The sequence below is a fragment of the Patiria miniata genome, unplaced genomic scaffold (assembly GCF_015706575.1).
Source record: "Patiria miniata isolate m_02_andy unplaced genomic scaffold, ASM1570657v1 HiC_scaffold_16, whole genome shotgun sequence".
In the NCBI taxonomy this organism is placed as follows: Eukaryota; Metazoa; Echinodermata; class Asteroidea; order Valvatida; family Asterinidae; genus Patiria; species Patiria miniata.
In genome coordinates, this window is record NW_024037054.1 from 12,129,871 (window position 1) to 12,150,039 (window position 20,169).

The window sequence follows — 20,169 nt, forward strand, 5'->3', positions numbered from 1 at the left end:
CAGTAAGCAGTGCCCGGAAGTAAAAATATGTAGTAGTGACATCACATTTCGGTATAAATTCACCAATTTATAATTAACAGTAAACCTTACACAAGGCAATTTTTACAGACAACTGGGAGGCAACCCAATGCACTTTATGCAAAAGGATCCCTCAAACAAACGTTTTTCAGACAGTTAAACTTGTACAATTGTATGTCTGTTTACGTAGCCAAAAAAAAAACACCCCAAGCCAGGCACATTTTTTTGGGGGGGGGGGGGGCTTTAAGTTCTCAAAAATTTCTAACTAGCCCTCCTCTATTAAACTTAACACATAAAGAAAATAATATTGAATTGCAGAACTTCTGAATATGGGTCATTCTATTACTGAAGGGTTCAAAGTGTGACATTTTCCCTGTCCTGTTACCTTAGTAATTTGCCGTTCAAGTGTCATTAAGAATGACTTCACACCACTTTTTGATATGTTGGGTAGGTAGTTTGCTATTTATAATCACTCTTGGAGGACGACTGCATTAAGGAGTGTAACAGATTTATGAAATCCTAGATGTCGGATGTAACAGGATCAGGAAACCTGCAAGTTTATAGAATGACCCATATGTGGATTTAAAAAAAAACTTTTAAGTTTTTAAAATCTTTTTAACTCATTGCATACAGCAAGCCGATCTGTTGACTAAAAATGGTGTCAACTGTAAAATGGCACTATAGTAAATCCGCTCCAAAACAAAACACTCTTTCCGTTCTAATGAATGAAGGCAATAATATTTTTACTCAAAGACTTAAATGCTCTTCCAACAACGCTCAGATCTTTGGTTCAATGGTCTAAAACTACACAATTTGTGCAAAACTACTACAAATGATATCACTTCCTACGACAACATAGTGAATCTTGGACCATAGGTTTTCATAGTAGGCCTACACTAAAATAATGAAAAGAGCATATTTACCAGATCAAGCTCTTGAAGCCGATGCTTATACACAAACAGTTTACACACTTCACAGCACAGAATAACCCTTAATAAACTTCAACCTGCCCTATAATAAATACAGAAAATACTAAACCAAGCTCAGCCAGGGCTATTGGCCAAAGTTTTTTTTCACGGAAACTGCAAATATTGTTCAAGCAAACATAATCCACTTAGTCAACAAACTCAGATAATATCTGACCATCTTTAAAAAAAAAAAAAAAAAAAATCAAAGCATGGTTAAACGAAGAAGCAGTTGGATGTACAAAGTCCTGCAAGGGTCCAGGTGTGAACGAGAAAAGCAAATCGGGCTGGTTGCTGAGCAACCGATTGCTGTCTGAAGTGAAGAAAATATTTGTATCATTGACCTCTGTCTGTTTGCTTTCAAACATGGGTAGGCGGTGGGCGCAAGGGATTTACGGGCAAATTGCTGCAGTCCAGTTCATTTCAATGCCAGGTTCATATGATGAATCCATCATTTTTGGATTCTGACCCAACTGTATCATCACCTGGAGTAGATCCTTTTCACTAGATGCATACGTTTGTTCAAGAGGTGGCTACGCAGGATGCTCTTCAAGCAAACCTGAATCCTCGATCCTGATTGGACGATCAATGGAAGCAACAGTGCGGTATTATCCCATATACCACGATCCTTATCCCACTTCGCGCATCCCGCTTTTCTAAGATGCAGGCGCCATTCCTGCTGCACATGCAATAGCATAACCAATGAAAAGTTCGTGTACAGCGTGCTAACTGTGCGTCAAGTTTACTTGAAGATAAATTTGTAATCCCACTCGTGCAACACAGTAAATGTAGTGCGTCTGTGTTCCATATATGCCACGAGGCCCAAGTGGGACACAGACGCAGTACATTATTCCGTGTTCCACTCACGTGGTATAACTAATAGTATACATGTACCTCTTGTGCATTCATTTTTACTGAACAAATACATAAAAAGCTTCATAGATAGCTGCCGAATACAAAGAGTCTATGACAGGAACGGTCACATTAGGATCTCCTTGAACCTCCTAGTCATGAATAGGTTTCTTTTTTCTTTAGTGATGGTACCTTTAGGCAGTGTTATACTAGTGAGTGTCTGGAGAGAAACTTACACCGAGCTGAAGAATTGGAAGTGGATGAAAGTGGACAGCATGATTACTATACTCTATATGTTAGAGACTTTTCTGGTTAGCATTCACAACTCATTTCGTTGATCACTGACCTGCAGCTTGAAAGGGGTGTGTGGCAGGGGCAGGTGTGTTTGTCTTACATACGCAGTGTGGACTTCCGAACAAAAGACGTCCACATAATGTAGGTAGCACCGACGTTGTGTGGACTTACCCCACGTCCACACAGTGTTTCCCCATTTCTGGAAAACAGGTTTAGAGGCATTTTTGGGTTAGGTTTATCTGTAGCAGAATGAAGAGAAACACTAAAGGGAATCATAGAAAAAAAATTGGGTTGAAAGAGTTTTCACAGTTTGAGAAAAATGAGTTTTTTCACTGGTTTTTCTTAACTACACGAAAGCAATGGAAAGTCCACACTAGTCATGTGAAACAAGTATGGGTGGACCTACGGCTTGAAAGGGGTGTGTGGTAGGGGCAGGGGGACCTACGGCTTAAAAGGGGTGTGTGGCAGGGGCAGGGGGACCTACGGCTTGAAAGGGGTGTGTGGCAGGGGCAGGGGGACCTACGGCTTGAAAGGGGTGTGTGGCAGGGGCAGGGGGACCTACGGCTTGAAAGGGGTGTGTGGCAGGGGCAGGGGGACCTACGGCTTAAAAGGGGTGTGTGGCAGGGGCAGGGGGACCTACGGCTTGAAAGGGGTGTGTGGCAGGGGCAGGGGGACCTACGGCTTGAAAGGGGTGTGTGGCAGGGGCAGGGGGACCTACGGCTTGAAAGGGGTGTGTGGCAGGGGCAGGGGGACCTACGGCTTGAAAGGGGTGTGTGGCAGGGGCAGGGGGACCTACGGCTTGAAAGGGGTGTGTGGCAGGGGCAGGGGGACCTACGGCTTGAAAGGGGTGTGTGGCTGGGGCAGGGGGACCTACGGCTTGAAAGGGGTGTGTGGCAGGGGCAGCACAGGGGGACCTATGGCTTGAAAGGGGTGTGTGGCAGGGGCAGGGGGACCTACGGCTTGAAAGGGGTGTGTGGCAGGGGCAGGGGGACGGGGAATTGGGGGGGGGGGGGAGCGCATGTACCACATCATACTGAGCACATTGATAAGGGATCAGTTTAAAGTTGAAACCATTCAAACTTCCAAAACCCTGTCCCACCACCCAGCATATCCGGGCACATGATCCCTGTTCACTTGCAAGGCCCCCTTCAATGGAGAAACCATTGTGCACACTATTGTACATGTACAAAGCAACTTCCTTATGATGGATTATCTGAACAATAGCTAGCACAATGCTTTCGCCATTGAAAGAGGCTTCCGCTACAGAAGCGATAGCGGGCCTGGAATGGTCTACAGGACAGTGCATACACTTGTACTTCCATGTACAAGAGGTACTAGATATAACGTTGGGGTGATGATTGCTGGAATCAGCAGTGTACAACTCAACTGCAATATGGGTCATTCTATAAATTTGGGGTCCACTTTTTTTCCCCTGTCCCAGTTTCATCTGACATCTATGATAATATAATTCCGGATGCACTCTCCTTAATGCAGTCATCCTCCAAGAGTGATTATGAATAGCAAACTACCCAACAAATAAAATATCATCTGAAGTCATTCTCAATGATACTTGAATGGCATAGTACAAAGTTCAAAGGTAGCGGAGACAGTCAAAATCACCCACTTTGGACCCTATATGTATACAATGACCCACATATACATGTACCGGTATGTATATACATGTATATACATAACATGTTAACCAGTACAATTTTTTTTTGTTCTCTCTCTATCTGTGGTTCAATTCTACAATGAGGTATCTTGACAGCATATACCCACAGGTTAGTGACAGCAAGTGACCTATGAAAGATATTGGATGTATCGATCTCCCAATTTCCATTCAAATTGGAAAAAAGGTACTGCCAACTACTCCCACTCATTTGTTACCATGGCAACTGAAAGAAAGGCCTATTGACGATACAAGCTCGCACAGGAAACATGGGTCAGTGGAGGTTCGATTTGCCAACAAAAGCAACACCAAATAACAAATAACAAACAACAAACAGTAACAAATTGCAATTTCAGACACAAGAGACTTATGTCATCCTCGATTCTAATCAACACCATTCTGCGACGTCTCCTAAATTTGTACCAAAGTGGAATAAAAATAACAAATCAGAAAGGCAAATCAAGAAATTGGACGGGAGAGGTGTGACTGTTGTTTCAACAAAGTGATCTACCAAGACATTCAGCTTAACCCTCCCGCTATTTAAGCAGTCACAGACAGCCAAAATTCACTTCCACTTCCCCTGCTACACTTTTAGCAAAGGCTAGTCACCACCAGTCAGATCAAATGTCAAGCAAGCACTGTGACTAGTCAAACAGGGTCAACAGACAAAGCAGGCAAGTTGCGGTCACAGCTGTTTTATCACTCACCCAGAGTCAAAGCATAGCTGTATCAGGTTGCTTAAGCAGTCCAAGGCAGTCAATCCTGCTTAATGTGGGATGGGAATTCTTAAGGGTTAAAAAACAGTCACTTGATTGATTTTGACTGCAAGGACAACTTTGTATCTCCAATGATATCACCACTCGAAATCCAAAGAAGAATGGTCGAAATCGAGCCTGTTGAAGTTTCAGCTTGGCGGATATAATTTTCGGGAAAAAAAACAGCGAAAAATCATGTACAATTTTAATCACGAAACATGATTTCGTCCATAGAACTGTGTATTTAAAAAAAAAATCAGTCAATTGACTGATCGTTGGAAATCACCTACATTTCTTGATTTTCTATAAATGACAGCAAGCCAGACGGAATAATTTCACAGGGTGTTTAGTACCAGTACCATCTTTAATCCAAGTAAGCTGGTTGATAATAATTCGGTCACTTTTGGGATAAATGCAAATGATCCTACAGTATTTTCCTACAGCATGTCTGTAACCCTAATTATGCATTTTTGCTGGGATGAAACCTCAATCCTGCGAAATCCTCCAAAATTGCATACAGCCTAAATCCTCCAAAACGATCCGTTATTTCTTGAATGTGGTCCTTGGAGGGGTAACCACTGCCTCAGTTTTGCAAAATCCTCCAGCAATCACTGTCCATATGTTGAGGCAGAGCCAGTGACATCCTGGAGCAGTGCGGAGGATTTCGATGAATCCTCAATCATCTACCGGTACAAGACAACATTTACAAGACCGCATGAGAGGGGGGTAGTGGAGGGAGTAGTGCTAGCACCTCATACCCCAAATTCCAGACTGTTGTAGGGAGGTGCTTATCACGCAAAACGAGGGAGTTTCTCCCTTCACGGATTTGCCACGAAAAACCCCTCCAAGTTTTGCATGTGATCTAATATAGAATTTCACAAATCTTGCAAAACAATTCCCAAAATGTAAGAATAAACCTACAGTGTACCTCAAAAATAAAACAGACAGAAAAAAAAGAAAAAAATATCCAAAAGTTTGATAATGTAATCTCAGGAATCCACACACAAAATGTTTCGAAAGTGGGATAATGGACAGCTTTTTCTGGAATGTAAAAGTAAATCTACAGTCTACGGAGCAGAAACAAAACAGGCAGAAAATATAAAACACCACAAAAATAGAAATGTAATCTCAGGAATTGAAACTCCCCCGCCCCAAAAGAAATGTTTCGAAAGTGGGTTAACAGAAAAAAACAATGTCTAAAAACTTTCAGTTGGCCATATCAACTTTGTTTGCATTCCTCAACCGGCAAAACTATGTTGCTTTCCAGACAACACTTGTCTCCCAGTTTCCTGACTTTATCTCCGACACAAAATGGAAAACAAGGCATTGTTTGGAAATACCAGCTAGCTGTAGAATTCTGTTTGGAAACCTGGCAAGATATGGAATCACTGGAATTAAAAATAAACATGATTCTTTACTCTGAATAGGGGTTAAGACTGAAAACATTTCTGAACTTTGCAATGCATATTTGGTTTTACACAAAATGTTTAACTTTTTTTTCAGAGAAAGATAACATTGAACTGAAAACACAAATGAAAGTTTGGCAAAGATAAAAGGAAACTACCTTTCTATCAATGTATTTATCTAAATTTTGAAATGTGAAACTGGGAAACCACAAAAACAAACCTTGTAGTTGTGCTTATATTTCACTTATTTTAAAAACATTATTCTCTTAAAAATGCCATTATTTTCATTAAAGTCGTGATACTCTTAAAATGCCATGCAAGTTGTTGAAAGAAACTGCAAATTTGCTATTATGTATACAAGTGCTAAACATTCAATTAAATTCAAAGACTCGGATGTACCCTGGTACTTGGCATTTTTTTTTTTATATTCATGAAAGATGAACTTTCCTCACACTTTGTGGACCTATGGGCTCCATGCGCCAACAAAAGAGGGCGCCCTTTTACCTAGCAACGACGTCCCATGGGCGGGACACATACATTCGCTGGTTGACGCGCGCACCGTTCCCTGTGTGTGATGCACGTACACCAGGGGATTTGTACAATGTACACGCAGTGGCCGCGCTTCGTGGCAAAATATTGCAGTCAGGTAAAATGGCGTCGTTCGGTAACCCCCAACTGTACTTTCTTTGCTGGTGAGGGGGTACTTGTGAACAGAGCGGATATACAGGTATGGCTCTCTCACTGACCCACATGACCCTGCCTACATCTGTGTACCGGAAAGTCAGCGACGCCATTGTAGTAGGCAAAGATGTAGTAGGCAAGCCTTCAAAGCTGTGATGGATGGCAAAAACTGCACGAGACAAATGCAGTGCTGGGTTAGCACGATTGTAACAACCATACACTGCACAGGTAGTGGCCACTATGCCGTTTGTTATGAATTCATGGTTTATGGTTATTTTATGTGACAATAAGCCCTACTCTCTAGTTTATAATCAGGCATGAGAATAAACTTCAATGAAAAGAAACAGGAAAATTGTGCAAAAACAGGAAAAAAGATGTGAAATCAGGCAAAAAAAACCCAAAACAGGCCCAAAATAAATGAAAATGCAGACATTTGGGCAACAACAAAAAAACAGGAATTCCAGGCAGATTCTCATGCCTGTATAATGTGTGACGTGGTTGCTAACCAAGGCCTTACCTACCGCAATGGTAGCCTATCCACATTGTACTTTGACGTCATACGATGGGACTCTATGAACTTACAGCAAAACATCTGTACTTAATACCGCGTGAAATTATTCCATCTGGCTTGTTGTTATCTACAAGAAATCAAGACACGTAGGTGATTTCCAACTATCAGTCAATTGACTGATTTTTTAAAATACAGAGCACTTTGGACGAAATCATGTTTCCAGATCAAAAGGTTGTGCATCATTTTTCACTGTTTTCTCAAGAAGTGTAAGATCCACTGAGCTGAAACTCCAACAAGTTAGATTTCGAACACTCTTCTTTGAATTTTAAGTGGTTTTATTATTGGAAAGGAACAAAATGCATGAAAAATCGAAGAGGAAGCTTTTGCCCCTTTCAACTGCAAACCAAAATTGCTTTTCAGGGGAAAGGGCATGTTCTCCTTTAGTCTAGGCTTTTCTAAAGACAATGGATAAATAACACATCTGCTTTTTAAAGAATAACCCAGACCAAATACAACTTTATCTCCATTTCAGTTCAAGAAAAGCAATAAATGTACAAACAGCATGAGGATCAGCAAATCAACTGCGTACCTCAGTGATATCCCCAACAACAGAGGGGGCTATTCAGAATTTCAATCATGCCAGTAAAAGGTTGGGCCGGCTCTGCCCAACATTTTCTCACACAGGAGACTCATTGAATCCATGTTTTTAATAAAACCCCAAAACACATCAATCCTATGTGAATTGCCTGCATGGAATCAAACTCATACATCGTGGTTTGGTCTTCATTCTGGATGAATTTGAGCTTCCAATAGCAAAGTTTAAGTTGTGGAGCACATAGGGATGATTGAACCCACTATCCAAAAATACAAAAAAAATTATCACGACCAAAGACTGATGCTTGATGGCCTCGCTATATAATCAGTCTCCGACATCAGTCATTGAAACAGGAGACGAGAAACTGACAAATCGGATTGCCTTTCCGGCCTGCGTACCGGTATGACAGTTACATGTGTAATGTTCCTACAGCCCTTATCCGTCGGGGGAAACACGAGACACGAACAGACAAAATTTGACAACATCTCAAATTACTAACGGATTCTGAGTTTTAATATTTGCTCCATCATGTAATGTTGCCTTGAAAGGGTTGTATGACATACTAATTACAAAATAAATACTACGGGAAGGAGCCTTATAGCTTCAGGGGATAAGGGAGTGGGTAGCAGCGTATTAAATCTACTTGACTGACTTCAAGCTACTCGTGTACAGACTAATGCAAGGTTATAATTACTGGAATAATTCAGCCCGTGACCGGGATGCTTCCACACTCGCATGCACTTAAAGTTGCATTCCCCGTGCAATTTTTTGAGTTTCATCCCGAAAAATTGATTCCCTTTTTTAAATCGCTATTTTTCCAGCGATTCAGAAATGATTCACTTTTGCATGAGACTTTGACCGTAAAACAATCGGCCCGCGTTTAGTTGGTGAGTAATCCTTACAATTTTGAGTTATTGGCTGCCAGACTATGATTCCTGTTTTCACGGGTAGGCTGGTTCCTGCCCAATGGTCAATAGCGATAATGTAGGGACTGGGGGCCAGTCTGCTCGCATAGCAGATTTATTTGTGCCCAAGACAAAACCCCTTTTTTTTCAGAGGTTTGCAGACGTCCAAAATAAAGGGGGGAGGGGGGGAATGAGGTTTATTGGTTGGAATCAAACAAACAAGTTGAAATTAATAGAACAAAAATTAATTGAATTTTTTTTTAAGAAAATGGGGAACGCAACTTTAAGAGTACCCAAATTTTAATACAGTTTCGCTGCAATGTACACATGCATTACCAATATACCCCATCAAATACATGTACCAATATTGTAACCGCGCAGGAATGAATATTCATAGAATTTGGTATTTACGATGTCAACAGATAGACATAAAACTACAGAAAATAAAATAAATTAAAAAAAAAAATGACCAAAACTTGCAACAAACAATTCCAAATAAATGTACTTTGGAACAGTTCAGCAATGACATTTTTAAAGTTTACACCTGATTAAAAGTACTTCTGAAAGCCCAAGATTCTGACTTAAGATTCTTGAACATCTTAAAACAAGTTCCAACTTTTTCTTCAAATAAATATACCCACTGCAACACCCAAAGTGACATTGAAACTACAAATTGTTCGAAATCAACAATTTGGCACCCCATAAAAAAACATAGCTAGACTCATAATGTCTCAGCAGATCACAAATCTTAGATTTTTTTTTGGTGTCATCGGGAGAAAAAAAAATTAACAAGTTTCTTCTGATAATTAGCAACCCTCAGGCCTCAGGCGGGATGTCATTCTGACTCACCGCGACACGGTAAGAAAATACCCAGACAATTTTCTCAACTAAATTACTCGCGTTATACAATCTGACAGCAATCTATGTTGCTTGTATCACAAGTCAAGCCAGTGTGGTGTGATGTTACTATGAACTACGTACATGTATACCCTTGCCAATGTGGCTGTCCATCATCCAATAATGTTGCAGACGAGTTCAGACGGTCGTTATCGGACATTCGATGACTTTTTTTCTGAATGACCTCAAATTTGCTGCAGCTCTCCAAAACTTAATATCAATGCTTCACAAACCATCGTATATATCATCACAAATGTGATATGTACATTCAGTTGATTCAATTTAAAAAAACAAAAACAAAAGAAGACTGATACCACAGTAATAGTTTGTAGATCAACTCTGTCCATACCAAAGCCCGAGTACCTTTCAGTTAACCCTCATCACGTTTTCTCTAGGCACCCTGCTAAATGCAACAGAATGCAACACAGCTGAGATGATACCCTGTTAAATGCAACAAACTGCAACAGTGGATTCTGTTGCACTGTGCAGTGAACTCGCTATACACCAGCCTTAGCACTACGCAGTTACCCTGCTAAATGCAACAAACTGCAAAAGTGTGGATTCTGTTGTATCTGCCATGGTACTATGTGCAGTTACCCTGCTAAATGCAACAAACTGCAAAAGTGTGGATTCTGTTGTATCTGCCATGGTACTATGTGCAGTTACCCTGCTAAATGCAACAAACTGCAAAAGTGTGGATTCTGTTGTATCTGCCATGGTGCTATTCGCAGTTACCCTGCTAAATGCAACAAGATGCAACAACTATTTTACCATTGTCACCTTCTGTTGCATTGAATAGGGTTAGGGAAAAAAAATTCAATCGCTAGAACTATTTCATTGCTTTTTGAGATTTCTGGGTGAATCTCTTTGGCAAGCAACATTGCAGATGTTAGATGCAAGTTCCAGTTGCAAAGTTCAGTTCGGGTTAAAGAACATTCCACGTTTCAGTTGAACGAAAATTTCCAAACGTCAAGCGAAGGAATCGTATCACATGAAAGGCAGGCAGCTGTCCATAAGAGACGTAGATGTATGACGTAGAAAAGGCAGGTCAATTCAGGTTTCCGAGCATTACATCCGCGTATTATCCCAATTATCAAACATTTCCCTTCGCTCCAGGGACACAGGAGAAAATAACAAAGTACTTCTCAGAGGTTGCTGACATGCATATTAACAGCAGAGCATTTCCAAAACAACAAAAAGTGGGAAATGCTCAAAATGCTTTGAAAGAACTCCAAAACCAAAATAAATAACAACATGAACAAATTGAAGGAATGGTCCACCTTGAATATTTGTGTCCCTCTCGAGACTCTCCTCCTCCACAACTCGAAGGTCTCATGAGCATTTGTTCATTTCTCCGGGTTTTTAGGCCGAGTCGACTTCTTCAGATGATGGTAGTTTGGCAAGATTTTCATCAGGAAGTCAAGTTGGAGAGTCTGTGCCTGTATCCAGGTTTAAAAACAGAAAAAGCAGCTTAGCGCGCATAATCATAGGATGCTCAGCTTGATAACCATCGCCGGTGCGTGCATGTGGTGTGAGCCAGTCTACGCATATTGATACGAGGTTAATGGACTTTGTTGGCCATGTTCTTTATGAGACTATGCATTTACGTAGCTTGACACTTCCTACATTTTCAAGCAGTTAATGAAAGCTTAAAATGGCATACAGGATAATTTGAAAAGTAACCCACCAAATTATTATCAAAAAGCTTACTTAGATTAAAGATCTTACTTGTAGCATACTAGACACCCCATGAAATTATTCCATTGGGCTTGTGCTGTCATTTGAAATCAAGAAATGTAGATAATTTCCAACGATCAGTCAATTCGGGCGATTCACGATGCAGTGCGCCACCTAGAGCTTGCCGAGGAGAGTTCATTTTTCCCAGTGCATTGTGGGAGATGGTCGACAAATTCGCAGCGCAGGACATTTGAAATTGTTAGTTTTTCCGGTCAGTAGTTTCGTAAGCGTAGAAAAGGATCTGTTTGCCCTTTTCTTTTCTTCTAATCAATATGGTGTTTTTTTGTAAGGCGGCAGAACGCTATGCCCCAATCTATAACATATCAGCTCAAGTTGTCTACTGACACTCATTCAAATGGGCCTTGTTTTGTCGAATGTAAACTTGAAAAATGGACTCTCCATGGCAAACTCTTGGTGGCGCACTGCATTGTGAATCGCCCGAATTGCCTGATTTTTGGAATGAAGAGTGCTGTTAAGAAAGTGGTGTTTTTTTTATCACAAGGTTGTGCATGTTTTGTCTACTGCTTTCTCGAAAAGTGTAATATAGCCCCTGAGATGAAACTTCAACAGGTCAGGTTTTAAACATTCGCCTTTGGATTTTGAGTTGCGTTATTATTGGAAATGAACAAAATGCATGAAGCGCACATGATCCTATGCCTTTAATTGACTGCAAACACTAACTGTGTTCTTGCGTGCTTACCTGCGGCCTCTCGGCCTGCACCCTCCGCACGCACTTCTCACCGTAAATGACGGTGTTCTCTGGCAAGGTCTCACTGCTCGTGATCGGACAGAACGCGCCAATCACGCAGCCGTTGCTGAGCTCGATATCTCGTCCTACCACAGCTAATAAAGAAGAAAAAGACTGTTTGAATTAGGTTTTGGACAAAAAACTTAAAACGTTACCAACCCTCAAGAGAAGATGGGGTTATTCTGAGTATGGCCTCAAAATCACCTCGTGAGGGATACAGAGTCTGAAAACAGCCAGTGTGTTGTTGGCCGAATGACATTTGACATAGGGGTCAATTTAATTTAAATAAGGGAGTGATTTTAAAACCGGTTAGGGGCCTGGCCATCAAAAATGGCCCAAACCTAAGCTGTGGACTCTTATCGGCGACCAGGCCCCTAGCTGGGTTTTGAACATAATGTTTATAACTGCTCCATCAAACTAAATACCTTAATTTCCCCTTTTTACCTTTATCCTCCAAATTCTTTTCCATAAATTTTGTGAACATAACTGTACAATTTACCTCAAACAAAATAAGGATGGGACTTTGCATTTAATTTTTTTAACATTTTAGCAAAACTATTTAGCACGGTTAAACGTTTAAACACTTAACCACTTCACAAAGGTTGACGCCCCAGTTTGTTTGAACTTGGGCGTGTTAAAAAAAACCACCAACATCAATTTATTAAAAATCAGCACAATGAGCGTCGATCTTGTGGCAGTGGCATGTTGAAAACATAAAACAATAAATTGTATACATTGTATATAACTGACACAATAGACAGCCGGCAGTCATTGAGAACCTATAACTTGACTGCCTGGAATGTGATCACGTACTGCGGAGCTTCTAATGCTTTGTTAATTGTGTCATTTTTGAATGTTTGCAAATGGTATCCATTAGTTTTCAGTACTGTTCATTTTTAGGACGAGACAATTTGTTAATTATGCTTCTATTTACCTTTTGCTTCAATAACATTGTTGTCACCGACACGAAGTGCTTCGCAGCCTATTCAGAAATTCTGTTAAGGACAGGGGCTACATTCAAGAAACAACAAGTCATCAAAAAGTTGGCACTCCACTCAAAGTAAAGTAAAGTCTGTCCCGAGCCAATATGGCCCATCAGGCCGGCGTTTATCCCTGGTTTCAGTGGCATGAAACGACTCAGAATATTTCTATTCCCCCTGGATGGGATGCCAGTCCATTGCAGGTTACTACCCAGCCGATATCGGTACCCATTTATACTCCTGGGAGGAGAGAGCCAAGTTGGGATGAAGTGGCTTGCCCAAGGACACAACGTATGGCCAGCAGCTGGATTCGAACCCCTGACCCACTGATCATGAGTCACTAACCGCCATACCACACTTCCCTACTCAAAAGAGTCGTAAAATGTATGCAGCATTCGCAAACAGTTTCACTAAGTGCCCCAGTTAATTTAGTGATTCAAATCTAACTTTGATTAGACCTGTCTTTAGTCAAGTAAAGTTGAGCACTATGTTTCTTTTTTCTTCAGTCCAGAGTGGGGTAGTTTTTGGCACAAAATGACGTTTCCAGAGACAATTATGCAATTTTTGAAAAAGTGCGAAATCCTGCAACTGCAGGACCACTTAGGCACCTCAATCTTACACAACAGAATGAGCATCATAAGATGCAAGGCGAAAAATTGTATCTGGTACTGATTCATAAAATACTGAACCAAGCTGTTCTTTCGTCAGTGGATTTTTTTTACAAAAGGATACAGCTGCCAACTTCAAAGACATTGTTAGCCCCAATCACCATCTTCTGTCCGCCCTCCTTAGTTGGCGAGCCCTCAGTTTGCCTGTACGGAAAGAAAACACAAATCACAAGTTTATCCCCCACATCTTATTAGCCAGTGATATCAAGAAAACAATTTAGTTAAAAATGGTGTGCAGACCTTTCTTTTGCTACGTCACAGCCACAGTTTTGATACCAAATGATGGTTGGCCTAATATTGTTGATGTACCCTAATGTGGCACGGCCCCCAACGTGGCGCACTTTGATTTTTCGCCTGTAGCGCCTAGCTAGAGCAAAAGTTTTAACTGAAATTTCACAGAAAGTGAAATTTCATCAAGTTCTAAACACTCCCGTTCATAAATCGCGAGTTTATTTCCGATTTTATTTTCAAGTGCAAAGTGAAGCTTTTGAAAATGCCCCGAAAAATAAGAAAATAATTTTCTGACAAACATTTGGCTGGGTTTGTAAGTAGAGATAATAATGATTTATCAGAATTTATCAAGTTTACAGAAATTCTTAAATGTTAATTTAGAATTTTCCGAGATTTATTCAAGTGCGCCAGCCACGTTAGGGAACACTCCGCCAATTTGTGCCCAATTTCCGGACGCCACCAGTTTTGTATTTCGATAAAATTTATGAAACCGAAAGTGTTCACAGAGGTTAAATAGCAAGCATTAATAAGGTAAAAGTACTAGCATTTCACTGCATGAATTTGAGGTTTGTCAACAAAGAGGTTTGGCAACACTACAGGAGGAAAGTTGGGTAAGCTTTGAAGTGCACCACGTTAGGGAACACGACTATATAAGCAGCCACCATTTGAAAACAAAATTAGCCAGTTAAATTAACATTTTTATGCGCACCTCTGGGTCATGGTTGATGTTCATTCCAAGATTCAAGTTCTTGCTGAGAAGAAAATAAGCCATTTGCGAGTGACCTCTGCCCTTTAGGATTTAAATTTGAAAAGCATTTGGTACACTGACTTGCTCAGATTGCTTGGCACATTTTAACTTTGAATTCTCCAGACCAAAGACACTGTTGCTAATCACATGATTCGGGGCAAGCTCTTGCATAGTTACGTATTAAAGAGACACTCAGCATCAATACATTGTTCACAATGGGTGAGAATGGCACAAAGACACCAGACCATTCCGGAGCTGGGGGTTGCTAGCCGAAGGCTTGCCCCGAATCACGTGATATAGTAACAGTCTCTTTGGTCGGGAGAATGCAAAGTTATAACGTGCAAAGCATTGGATTAAGTCAGCGTTCCAGATTTCATTCAAATTTCACTCGCAAATGGCTTATTTGCTGGGAATTATTGTATGGGTAAAAAAAAACTTTAGAAGGTATTGTACAAAACTAAAGGGTGATGGAGCTGATCCTCCCCCCCCCCCCAAGCACTATATGAAGGGTCCTTGCTTGACCTTAATTGTGTGCATTTTAATAACTGGGATGACTTTACTGTTCCATTCCTCTTCTTCTCACAGACTGACCCTAAACTTGCACTGAACACACACCTGTTGATGATGACCACCTGTTCCTCAATCAAGTTACTCTCTCCAATTACAATGGGTCCTCCCTCGGCGATGATCCGTGCCTTAGGATGCACCACGGTCCTGGCACCTTGTAATTCAAACAAGAGTAAACAATTCAAAACTCTCTTATAATTCCCACGATCGTGTCATCATGATGTCACTTTAATTTCACATAAGTTTGAACCAAATCAGACCTGTACTTCAATAGATGTGGGCCTTTGAAAAATCCACCTTGAATGTGATGTCACGTGACACATGATGATGTCATCATGACATCATTGTTTGGTACACCTTTTTTAGTTGATTGTCTATGAATGTGTCAAGTTTGAAGTTGCTCAGAACCCAGTTATACAAAAGAACCCAAAAGCGGGTTGTAGTATGAAACTGTACAAACTGTATTACAAAGAAAAAAATTGAGGAAAAAAATTGGAAAGAAAACAAGAGCTGTTTTGGTAAGTCAGTATGCCAAAATAACCAAAAAGACGTCTGTCTTAAGCCAATATGGCTCATCGAGTATCTTTCCAGTTGACTGACACGACTGAAAATATATTTTTTTCCCTCTGTATAGGATATCATTCCATTGCAGCTAATGCTGACCCATTCACACCCCTGGACTAGGTGAGGCATATGGGGACTTAAGTACCTTGCCCAGAATCTCGTGCTTACCTATCGTAATATCACCACGGAGTTCAGCCTCCACGCACACTACTGCACCAGCCCCTATTTTTACACTGTAAAAAAAACCAAAAAACGTATTCATTATTGTTAACTTCAGACCCAAAACTTTTTAGATACCTGAATCAATCTCGTTTTTACAAACTGCATTGCGAACTATGATACGGAGTGGGGAACTAGCTTGAACTGGTTTCCGCTGATAGCTGCCCTAGTTCCTGACTCCGTATAATAGTTTGAAATGCACTTGTGTGTACAAACAAGATACAGTCTACTCATTATCATAATCATGCATCGCACTCGGTAACGGAATCGTGCTGGGACCATTGAATGCACGCTGGGCACGTACGTCCACATCGCGTTGTTCAAACAACGTTGTTGTACCTCAGGTGGCATATCTAGTAATTTGGAGGCCGTTTTGAGATAAATCTGATGTTTTTGTTGGCCGATGTTGTTTTTTTTGGCAGTGGATATTTTGCCGGAGATCGCAAACCTTTAGTAAACGTTAGCTTGCCGAATATGCACTGAATATGCGCAGCTACTGGGTTTTTTGGGGACATTTTCCGGTGACAAATTTTAGTCTGGCTCCATGCCAACATTATCGTTGTTACTTTGTATTCACAAGATGGGAATCAGACCATTTTACAATTTTGGAATTTATTTCCCTTTAAAAAAAAAAGCCTTCAGAGCCACAAATCTGAAAAAGAAAATGTAAGGCGAAGTAAAAAAAAACCCACGTTTCTCGTCCCCGCCCGCTTCCTTTTTGGAGGCCACCTGGATTTTTGTATTATTTTTTATTTTTAAAAAATGCAGTAAAAAAACACCGAAAAGTCCACAAATTCATTGGAAAATAAATTGTAGACCAAAACAAGTCTAAATGACACTGTAAATATGTTCAGTTCTCTTGTCCAACTTATCTTTCATTTTAAAAGTGTCTTTGAACAGTTTTTTTTATTCGGCCTAATACTCTGCAATAAAATGTTTGAGACATGTTAAAATAATAAAAGAAGAATATGCCCCTTTTGTTATTTTTTGGGGATGGGGAAAAAACTTTTAAAATGTCGCCAACGGGGATCGGGATCGAACCCGGTGTCACATGAAAATCCGACTCCTATGAAAATCGGACCCCTATTTCCCTATTATTGGTTGATCCCTCGCACGTGACAGGTCACTCTCCCGAAACGATCCTAAAAATAGCATAGTATTGTACTCACGCGTGCGCAGTACTACCAATGAGTCCACATTTCATGGAGTCGGATATTCACGCTGGAGTCGGATTATTCACGGTAAACAAGTTCTCGTCGGGGCTATGAATCGTCATATTCCTTCAAAACTGAGTTCAACAAGACATAATCTACCATGGGTCAATTCAACAGTTAGACGAGCAATTAGGAAAAAACAAAAGTTGTACAATCGGGCAAGAAGATCTGGAACAGCTTCAGCATGGACAGACTTCAAGAAAGTACGCCGTTCAATTGACAGACAAATCAGGAAAGCTCATCACAAGTACATCCATGATGTGATAGGAGAAAGCTTGAAGACAGAAAACACAAAGCCCTTCTGGAATTACATCAAGTCAATGAGCCAGGAAGTTTTTGGAATCGCAACCCTTACAACGATGGGGCGTGCAGTGTCTCTACCAGCCGACAAAGCCGAAGCGTTAAACCACCAGTTCTGCTCGGTCTTTACTGAAGAAAACCTTGCTGAATTCCCGTCACTCAACTCAAATCCAACTCCAAAAATTTCAGCCCTCAACATAACAACAAACGGGGTGCAAAAATTGCTAGAGGAAATCCAATCAAAGAAAGCATCCGGGCCTGACCAGGTACCAGCTAGAATACTGAAGAGCTGCTCAGCAAGTATAGCTCCAGTCTTCCAAAAGATCTTTCATAAGTCTGTAGACAGTGGAAACTCCCAGAAGACTGGTTGAATGCCAACATCGTTCCTATTTACAAGAAGGGATATCGGACAAGCCCGGCTAATTATCGGCCAATTTCACTTACTTCGATACCATGCAAGCTTCTTGAACATATAATTCACCGGCATATCATGGACCATCTTGATTTCCACAAAGTACTCACAAACCACCAGCATGGATTTCGTCAGGGTCGATCATGCGATACCCAACTTGCTGGGCTTGATAATAAAAGCCAGACAGACACGATACTACTAGACTTTAGTAAGGTTCGATACCGTCCCCCATAAACGTCTCCTGTACAAGCTCAGCCATGTAGGAATCAACAACAGCCTCCTGAAGTGGATTGAGATCTTCCTAACAACAAGACACCAGCGAGTTTTACTAGAGGGAGAAACATCTGCAGAAACACCAGTGACTTCAGGTGTACCTCAAGGGACTGTGTTGGGCCCCTTACTCTTTTTGCTGTACATAAACGACATGCCAAACGAAGTTTCATCTAGAGTTCGCCTCTTCGCAGACGATGCAATAATCTACAGGGAGATTAAATCGCCAGAGGACAGCTTGTCTTTGCAGAAAGATTTGGACGCTCTCTGTGATTGGGAAAGAACATGGCAGATGTCCTTCAATGCAGCTAAATGCCATACCATGCATGTCTCACACAAGGTCAAACCACTCATCTCAGAATACAACATGGGCAGTCACACACTAGTGGCAGTTGACCGTCACCCATACCTTGGTGTCGAAATAAGCAAGGATTTAAGCTGGGCAACACATATAAATCAACTGACTGGGAAAGCTAATACTATAGAACCCTCGGCCTTCTTAAAAGAAATCTTCACGCATGCAGTAAATCCGTCAAAGAGAACGCATACAAGTCATTAGTAAGACCCAAACTGGATTATTGTGGAGCCGTATGGGACCCCTTCAACAACAACAATAAGATCAACTTAGAGAAAGTACAACGGCGAGCAGCCCGCTTCGTATGTAATGATTACAAGCGGAGATCCAGCATTAACAGCATGCTGTCTTCTCTCAAATGGGACACCCTCGAACTCCGCAGAATCCGACTACGACTGACAACAATCTACAAGGAAGTCCACAATATCATACCATCAAACCTGCCGTCAAGCCAGAGTAACAACAATCATGCAACAAGACAGAACTTCGGTCCTCATACATGTCAATTGTCATATCATTGTCCCGCCAAATTTCAACAAACTGTGCTATCAATATTCACTCTACCCAAGAACTAAAAGGGAATGGAACCTGCTACCACCAAACATTCGCTCTGCTCCCAATGTCAAAGCTTTCAAAGAGGGAATTGAGCACCTAGATCTCCTCAGCTATAACAGTATAAGGCCCACTTTAAAATTTAGTTCACTGCGCCAACCACTACGACCTGTGCGAGATAACCACTTAAGAGGTGTTTGCACAGTAACAACCAGCATGACCAGAACCAGAATCAGAACCGGCATTACCTCCGGCAATATCCCCTATGTTCCGAATACGGTATTTGGAAGGAAGTGTTGGGGGAGACTGGGATCCACAATCCCCCCCCCCCCCCCCCAAACGACTGTATATGTAGCTGCAAAAACTTAAAGTAAATCACAGGGTAGTGCAAACATAACACTGAATCATTCTCACCTTGGTCGCACGGTTCCTGCCATTTTCTCGATGCTCGAACCGACTAAATTTGCGTTTACGTTACAGCACGCCCTCATGGGATACGGATTCAGTCAAATAGAGGGCGCCATAACCAAATAACAGTGATCAAGTGCAAACGAAGATAGAGGGCGCCATAACAAAATCACGGTGCAAGTGATCACTGTCGCTCAGTGTAACGAAAAACTTCCAACAAAAACAACATACTCGTAATATCTCGTGAAATATTTATTGTATTAAATTGAAATTTTGTCAGTTGATTGCTTGTGATGTTTTTTAAAGACGGCTTATAAATATCAAGAAAAATTGTAAAGGAATCAAATTAATACATTCAAACGAATAGCGTGTCTCAGTCAGCACAAACAACACACTCGATGTGGGGCCAACAACTCAAGCAATATCTGTTGTATTAAATTGAAATTTCGTCCGTTGATTGATTGTGGTGTTTTTAAAGACGGTTTTTCATAACATGTATTTAGAAGAGCTGTCAAGCAATAACATTAAAACATCCAAAACAATAGCGTGCCTTTAGCGCGAATCAAATTTTATTACTAACTAAAACAACACGCTCGTTGTTCGGGTACAATAACTCAAGAAACATCTGTTGAATTACATTGAGTTTTC

The 20,169-nt window shown here is 41.0% G+C and overlaps 1 protein-coding gene across 1 annotated transcript; it reads right to left on the reverse strand.

The window, feature by feature from the left end:
* Positions 1-8,232: 8,232 nt before the first annotated feature.
* Positions 8,233-19,646, reverse strand: LOC119723025 (dynactin subunit 6-like). The gene is made up of 7 exons (XM_038193504.1): positions 19,528-19,646; positions 15,960-16,024; positions 15,276-15,381; positions 13,746-13,825; positions 12,968-13,015; positions 11,986-12,128; positions 8,233-10,987 (listed from the first exon to the last, which is right to left on the reverse strand). The coding sequence occupies exons 1-7, from the start codon at positions 19,602-19,604 to the stop codon at positions 10,895-10,897; spliced, it is 612 nt and encodes a 203-aa protein (XP_038049432.1). The 5' UTR covers positions 19,605-19,646; the 3' UTR covers positions 8,233-10,894.
* Positions 19,647-20,169: the final 523 nt, after the last annotated feature.